Below are 8,096 nucleotides of genomic sequence, written 5' to 3'. Positions count from 1 at the left end.
ATAATAATTATAATTAATAATAAGTGTTTCCATCTTTGCTGAACCTTTACCCAGCAGCCAGAAGGATCTTAGGAAGACCTAAATAAAATTATATCACAGCGAATTTCAAAAATTACCTCTTCTACCTCCTGGTACCCTAAGGCCTTGATCTCTCACAGTCTGTTTATCAAGGAATTATGATTATAATAATAATTATAATTAATAATAAGTGTTTCCATCTTTGCTGAACCTTTACCCAGCAGCCAGAAGGATCTTAGGAAGACCTAAATAAAATTATATCACAGCGAATTTCAAAAATTACCTCTTCTACCTCCTGGTACCCTAAGGCCTTGATCTCTCACAGTCTGTTTTCCCTGCAGCCACCAGAGGGAGCAGGTGAGCTGAGTCAGCTCCCTCGCTCCTCTACAAGCCCCGCTTCCTGCTTTCTCAGTGTAAGAACCCAAGTCCTCCCTGCAGCCCCAAGGCCCTGCCACCCTGCGGGTCCTCTTTGTCGCCCCTCCTCCCTCTCTGCCCTTCATTCCCTCTGCACCAGACACACAAGCCTCCCCCCTGCTCCTTCAACTCGTCAGGCTCCATTCTGCCCCACGGCCTTTGCACAGCTGTGTCCTCTGCTTGGGACCTTTGCCTTTGTCAATAATTGGCTGAATTGATTGACCAGAGAGCTGTGGGGATTTGCCTGTTCCCACCCTCCCCAGAGCTATGGTTACAGGCATGAGTCCCTCCCTGTTCCTGTATTTTTATGTGGGTGCTGGGGATTCGAACTCAGGTTTCCATGCTTTCATAACAAGCACTTTATGACTGAGCTATCTCCTCAGCTCTGTTCTATCATTATTCTTTTTCTTTCTTTTCTCTTTGCTTGCCCTCTTTCTCTCTCTCTCTCTCTCTCTCGCTCGCTCGCTCGCTCTCTTTGGCTGGACTCATTTTCTTTTGTATCTTCCTCTTCACAACCATTTCCTGAACACGAGGCAGGGACCTTGCCCACACAGATCCTCATTATTAATCTTCTAGAATCTTCCTGTCAGAGATAGAAATTCTCTTGCCAGGGGCTGGAGAGATGTCTCAGAGGTTAACAGCACTGGCTGCTCTTGCAGAGGACCTGGGTTCAGTTCTCAGGACTCCAGGGAATCTGTTGTTCTCTTCTGACCACTGTGGACCTTGTATGACATGGGCGCACTTATATACACGCAGGCAATGTACTCATGTACATAAAATAAAAATAATAAATAGGCCAGGCGTGGTGGGGCATGCCTTTTATCCCAGCACTCAGGAGGCAGAGGCAGGTGGATCCCTGTGAGTTCAAAGCCAGCCTGGTCTACATAGTGAGTCCCAGGACAGCTGGGGCTACAGGGAGAACCTGTCTCAAAAAAGACCAAAAAATAAAAATAAATAAAAAGAAAAGAAATTCACTTGCCCAAGGTCACACTGACCTCTTGCTGTCCCCGAGGAGCTGACAGCCAGTGGTGAAATGGGACCAAGACAGGGAATGATAAATAAACACAGCTGTGGAGGGAGCCCCATCTGGCTTTGGAGTCCCTCCTTGGGAGAATCAGATGAGCTTATGGGAAACATCGCAGTGTTTATGCAGAACCTGTCCATATCCTCCCAAGTCCATCATCCCCAGATGGTCAGGGCTCAGTGTGCAGAGCACTTGCTAACATGCAGAAAGCCCTGAGTTCGAATTTCAGCACCACATAAGCCAGGTGTGGTACCGCTTGTCATCCTAGCACTTGGGAGGTGGAGGCAGGAGGATCAAGAGTTCAAGGTCATCATTGGCTACATGTCTAATTCAGGACTAGCCTGGGCTACATGAGACCCTGTCTCAACCAAACCAAACCAAACCAAAACATGAAGCCCTCCCAGAATCCCTCATCTGTGTCTGATGTCTCCTGGTGTTCTCATCAGATCTCTGACTGTTCAGTCCTCAGAGACCCCCTCTGCTGCAGCTGTCATAGCTGCTTTGGTGGTGTTTATAAATGCTTCAAGCATTTTCTAACAAAACAAACCAGAGGTTGGACATGGTGGCACAGGCCTTTGGCAGGCAGATCTCTGTGACATCAAGGCCAGCCTGGTCTACATAATGATTCCCAGGTCAGCTGCTGCTACAGGGAGACCATGTCTCAAAAAGACCAAAAATAAAAACCAAAACAAAACCTCCAAACAGCAAAACCAACCAAACAAAAAACCCCAAGAAAGCTCCCTTCCTTGTGTGTGCCATGTCAGAGAGGGACTCACCAAATACGAAATTGTCAGGCCGGAAGATCTGTCCAAAAGGGCCAGATCGGACAGAATCCATTGTCCCCGGTTCCAGATCCACCAGCACGGCACGGGGGACATAATTTCCTCCTGTGGGGACAGCAGATGGAGGGCAGCTAGGGTGTGTGCCAGGCCCCGCAGGCCACCGGCCACATCCTGTCCCTCTTGCCAGCCCACACCCCCGTACCAGTAGGCATCCGTTGGCCTGCCTGCGTCCTACCTGTGGCCTCGTTGTAGTAGACGTTGATTCTTTCCAGTTGCAGGTCACTGTCCCCGTGATAGGTTCCGGTGGGGTCAATCCCATGCTCATCACTGATAACTTCCCAAAACTAGAGGAAGGGGTGTCCAGAAGGGCTGAGTAGCTCCCCAAGATTATTATTGCTTTCATTCTTTTATTATTTATTTATTTACTTATTATTTGTTTTGGTTTTTTGAGACAGAGTCTCCCAGCTGTCTGTAACTCTCTAGGTAGACCAGGTTGACCTCATTCTAACAGAGTTCTACCTGCCTCTGCCTCCTGAGGACAGGGACTAAAGACCTGCATCACCACACCCACTTTTCTTTTCTTTCTTTCTTTTAATTTTATTTAGTGTGTGTGTGTGTACACAGAGGTCAGAGGACATGGGAGTCCTCTGCAGTTGGTTCTCTCCTTTCACACTTAATCTAGTGTGTGTGCATGAGAGAGATAGAGAGATAGAGAGAGAGAGAGAGAGAGAATAACATGTGGGAGTTGGTTCTCTCCTTCCACATTGTGGGTCCCAGGGATCAAGCGCAGGTTCTTAGGCATGGCAGTAAGCCCCTTTACGTGCTGAGCCATCTTACTGGCTCTATTGGGGTTTTTGTTGTTTATTTTTTTTTAACTTTTAGTTTTTGATACAGGGTCTCACTATATAGTCCCAGCTGGCCTGGAACTCCCTCTATAGACCAGACTGGACTTGATCTCACAGAAATCTGCCTGCTTCTGCATTCTGAATGCTGGGACTACCATGTGCTACCATGAACGGCTACTTGGTTTCTATTTTTAATTGAAGTTTTGCAAATTTCATACAACATATTTTGATCATGTTTAGAGTACTTAGACACCCCCCCCCCGCATCTGCACTCCTCAAACGCCCTTCAGTGTGGGTCCATCCAGGGAGCCTGGTTAGCCTGCCTAGCATCACACCCTTAAGAGCCTGACTCTAGGTTTTTTGAGACAGGGTCTCAGTATGTAGACAGGCTGACCTTGATCTCATAGAGATCTGCCTGCCTCTGCTTCCTCAGGGCTGAGATTAAAGGCTGGGATTAAAGGTATGCACCCTCATGCTCCTCTCACCTTAATTTTTAAAAAAGCATTTTATTTACTTATTTATTATTTATCTATTAGTTGTTTATTTGTGTGTTTAAGTCAGAGGACAACTCATGGGAGACTATTCTCTCTTCTATCTATGGGTCCCATAGATTGAATTCAGGTGGTCTAGTTTGGCAGCAAGCCCCACTGAACCATCTCACTGGCCCTGTTTTTTTTTTTTTTTTGTCATTGTTTGTTTTTTAAGGATGAGGTGGGTTGTGGGAAGGTTTGTTTGAATAGCTTTTGTGGGTGGTAGAAAAAATCTTTTTGCTGTTATTTTATTTATTGATTAATATATTTTGAGACAGCATCTCCCATAGCCCAGGCTAGCCTGGCATTCACTATGTAACTGAGGATAACCTTAAACTGATCTTTCTGCCTCTACCTCTTGAGTACTGGGATGACAGGTGTGTACCACAACACCTGGTTTATGGAGTGCTAGGGATGGAACCCAGAGCTTTGTACATGCTAGGTAAGCTCTCTGCCCACTGAGGTATGGTCACACAATTTCCCCATCCCCCCCTTTTTTGAGACAGGGTCTCATGTTGCCCAAGCTGGCCTCCAATTAATTGTGTATGGTAGGCTGGCCTTGAACTACTGATCCTCTGGCCTCTACCTCCCCAATGCTGGGATGACAGGCTGGATCAGTCAGGAAGGACTGAGAGATGGGATGTCTAGGGCACCTTTCAACCATTGCTCTGGTTGCTGTCTGTCCCCCCAGGGAGGTGACTTGGGGACCCAGAGCTATAACCCAAGCAGGAGCCAGCACGAAGGGAGAGGAGGGGGTGGGGATAGGCTGGGGCCCCAGCTAGTCATCCATGCCAGTGCACCCCAGCTGCAGCCAGAGGGGAGGAGAGGCTGTGCCTCTTTGTGCTGTGCTTAGCTGAGAGGGGACAGTGGTCCAGCTGTGAGTCCAGCTGTGGCCAAGGGACACAAGGCTAGGCCCTGCCCCCATCACCAGCCTCTTTGTTCCCAGCCTGGCTCTGCCCTGGCTCCCCTCCCCCACCATCTCTGGGATGCAGAATTCCTGGGTGAGTCTTAGTGAAGCTGAGGACCCTTTCACTGCCCTCAGTGTCCCCACACACCCGCGGGCCCCCGCGCACCTTGGCCCCGATCTGGTTGCCGCATTGGCCGGCCTGTAAGTGCACGATCTCTCTCATATCGGTGGCGATGCTCGGGGCGGCAGCTGGACTGGTGTCCTGGGGCCGCTGTGGCGCTGGCTCTGGAGATGCGGTGGCGGCGGAGCTGAGTCCTTGCCTCCCGGCGCCTCTATATGAGCAGACTGGAATCCGCGTCACCACTGGTCACCCGAGAGCTCCACCCTCTGGTTCTGCCTGGGATGCAGGCATGGATGGTTGATGGATGGATGGATGGGTGGATGGAGGGAGGGAGGGCCTGGGGGGATGCGGGTATCTACTTCCTCAGCATTTCTGAGGACCTCAGGGTCCCTGTGCATCCTCCATCTCTGCCTTCGGGCACCATCATTTGCTCTCTAGCGTCCCCTCTAGGTTTGGTGGTAGCTGGGCAGAGAGCAGACCCAGTGTCTTGTAAACAGCATCTGGGGCATCCTTCCCCCTCCTGCCCTGCCCCTGCCTCAGTTTCTCTTACTGCTTCCCTGCTCCCCATTCCATTCAGACCCTTCTGCTCCCCCACCTTTGCCTGGATCAGCAAGGGCACATGGTGGCAGCCCAGAGCCCTGGGATCTCTAGGGTCTGCTATTTGGTTTCAGGGTGGGGTGTGTGTGTTTGTGTGTCTGAGTGTGGTGTGTGTGTGTGTCCATGTGTGTGTGTCCATGTGTGTGTATGTATGCTTATTCCTGGAGGTCTTTTCTGGAACTCTCCATATTTTTTCTTTCATGGTTGTGGGAGAATGGTTGTGCAACGCGGTGATCAGGGTTCTGAGAAATTGTGGGAGCCTAGGAAACCATTCTTCTGGGATTGGGGTTTCCTTGTAGGTGGAGGTCACCCCCAGCAGGGCCTGAAGACAGTATTCTGGGCTGAGACTCGTAACTGAATCCCACAGTTTGGGGGAGTGTTTCCCCTATGACAAAACATCTTGCTTCAGCATTATTTAGTTGTTTGCTTACTTATTTACAGGATTTCCTGTGTAGCCCAGGTAGGCCCAGAACTCATTTAGCCCAGGCTGGCTTGAACTTCTATACCTGCCTTCAGCCTGTGGAATGCTGGGATTACAAATGAATGACCCACACCCAGCCCCAAGTCGACATTGAAAAAAATCTTTGTGTGTATGTCTATGTGTGTCTCTGTGTGTTTACATGTATGGAAGTCAGTGGTTGGTCCTGGCCTTCCACCTTGTTTGTGACAGGGTCTTTCCCGTTTGCCTGCAGTTTCCAGAGCTTCCTCTGTCTCTGCCTCCCATCTTCTGGTAGGGTCCTGTTCTGAATTGGAGATGTGCTCTCAGTTTTTACTTTAAAAAAAAATTTATTTATTATTTTAAAAATTTTATGTGTATGCATGTATTGCCTGCATGTAGGTAAGTGCACCTGTGTCATGCAATGCCCTCGGAGGACAGAAGTGTCTGTCAGATCCCCTGAACTGGAGTTACAGAAAGTTGTTAGCTGCCATGTAGGTGCTGGGATTCAAACCCAGGTCTTCTGCAAGAACAGTCAGTGCTTTTAACCGCTGAGCTGTCTCTCCAGCCCCTGTGCTCTCAGTTTTTATGAGGGTGCTGGGAATTTTAACCAGGTCCTCATGTTTATGCAGCAAGCCCCTTTACCCCCTGAACTATCTCTTTTGGAGTTTTTTGAGATAGGGTCTGATGTAACCCAGATTGGCCTCAAATGCCCTATGTAGCCAAGGATGTCCCTGAATTCCTGATCCTCCTGCCTCCACTTTTTGAGCCCTGGAATGACAGGTGTGTGCCACCATGCCTGGTTTATGCAGTGCTGGGATGAAGCCAGGGCCTCGTGTGTGCTCAGCAAACTGTCTAATTGAGCCATAGGCCCAGGTTTCCCATTGACCTGATTGTGATGTTGCCAGCTGACCATAGACTGAAACTTTTTCTTTTTCAACTAGAATTATTTATTTTTAATTAAAAAAATTTAAATATTTTATTTATTATTTTTATTTTATGTGTATGAATGCAATGCCTGCATGTAAGTAGGTCCAGGTGCACCCATGTCATGCAATGCCTGTGGAGGTCAGAAGAGGGCATCAGATGGTAGTTATCTGCCATGTGGGTGCTGGGTACTGAACTCAGGTCCTCTGTAAGAACAACCAGTGTTCTTAACCACTGAGCCATCTCTCCAGCCCCTAGAAGATAGTTTTTTGCCATGTCAGTTTAGTAAATAAGTGCCCCCCTAGGGCCTATGATACATGGGTTTTTGACCAGACGGAACTGTGAAACCACAAGCCAAATTTAAAGTCCTTGCCTAGAATCCCCCAATGAGGGTCAAGGGGCATGGCTCAGGGGTAGAGTGACAGCCTAGAATCCCCAGTGAGGGGCTGGGGGCGTGGCTCAGGGGTAGAGTGACAGCCTAGAATCCCCAGTAAGGGGCTGGGGGCGTGGGTCAGGGGTAGAGTGACAGCCTAGAATCCCCAGTGAGGGGCTGGGGAGGTGGCTCAGGGGTAGAGTAACAGCCTAGAACCCCCAGTGAGGGGCTGGGGAGGTGGCTCAGGGGTAGAGTGACAGCCTAGAACCCCCAGTGAGGGGCTGGGGGTATGGCTCAGGGGTGGAGTGATAACCTAGAATCTCCTAGTGAGGGGCTGGGGGCGTGGCTCAGAGATAGAGTGACAGCCTAAAAAATCCCCCAGTGAGGGCTGAGGGTGTGGCTCAGGGATAGAGTGACAGCCTAGAATCCCCAGTGAGGGACTTGGGACTTGGGGTGTGGTGTAAGGCTCTGAGTTCCACGCATAGCACCACACAAAAAAGAACAAAGGTATTTACACACCATTCAGTGGCTGCGGACATCCTTTTCTAAGTGCAAAATGAGAATGAGCTGTTTTACTTCTCTAAGCACTCAGTGGTGGGAGGTTTTTGCTGGTTCATGCCTATATTGGCATAGGAACCTCCAGCTGGAGGAGGGAAGAGTTCCTTCCTACAGTGTTGCAACATTGCTGTCCCTGGGAATCTAGCCAACAGAGTCAGTGCATCCAGAGTCAGTGCTCTTATTCCTAAAGGCTGCTTTAGCTACATTGTTACTTGGCATTAGGCAAAACAAAACAAAACAACACAAAACACAAAAGTTGGCAGCCAGCAAGATTGCCTTTGAAGAATACAATGTTGACAGGGTCCAGGGCAGTGTGAGGATCATGTGACAGTGGACTTGTATGTGGAGGTCATGTGCCTGCCCCCCACCGTGCTCAGTGCTGGCTATGCTGCTAGCCCTTGGCTTGAGAGCCTGGGTCCATGCTCCCTCATTGCCCCTCGTCCATTTCCCAGCATCCTTCCTCTGCCTCTCCCTGGAGTTTTCTTCCAGCATCCGCTCCTGCTGCTGGTCTTAGTCCTCCAGCATAGGTGGGTGTCGCCTTTTTTCCCTGCTGGCTCTGAGCAT

At 49.5% G+C, this 8,096-nt stretch overlaps 1 protein-coding gene across 1 annotated transcript in view; it reads right to left on the bottom strand.

The window, feature by feature from the left end:
* Tubb4a (tubulin beta 4A class IVa) overlaps positions 1-4,955 on the bottom strand; it is a 10,452-nt gene extending 5,497 nt beyond the window's left edge. Inside the window, exons 1-3 of the mRNA XM_008836901.3 lie at positions 4,687-4,955; positions 2,474-2,582; positions 2,233-2,343 (exon numbers count right to left, since the gene is read on the bottom strand). Coding sequence (XP_008835123.1) covers positions 2,233-2,343; positions 2,474-2,582; positions 4,687-4,743 — 277 coding nt within the window. The 5' untranslated portion in view covers positions 4,744-4,955. The remainder of the gene's footprint in view (positions 1-2,232; positions 2,344-2,473; positions 2,583-4,686) is intronic.
* Between the last annotated feature and the right edge of the window lie 3,141 nt (positions 4,956-8,096).

This window comes from Nannospalax galili, unplaced genomic scaffold (assembly GCF_000622305.1).
Source record: "Nannospalax galili isolate Female #2095 unplaced genomic scaffold, S.galili_v1.0 scaffold77, whole genome shotgun sequence".
NCBI classification, from domain to species: Eukaryota; Metazoa; Chordata; class Mammalia; order Rodentia; family Spalacidae; genus Nannospalax; species Nannospalax galili.
Note: the sequence above shows the minus strand (reverse complement) of the source record. Positions and strands in the feature narration are given on the sequence as shown.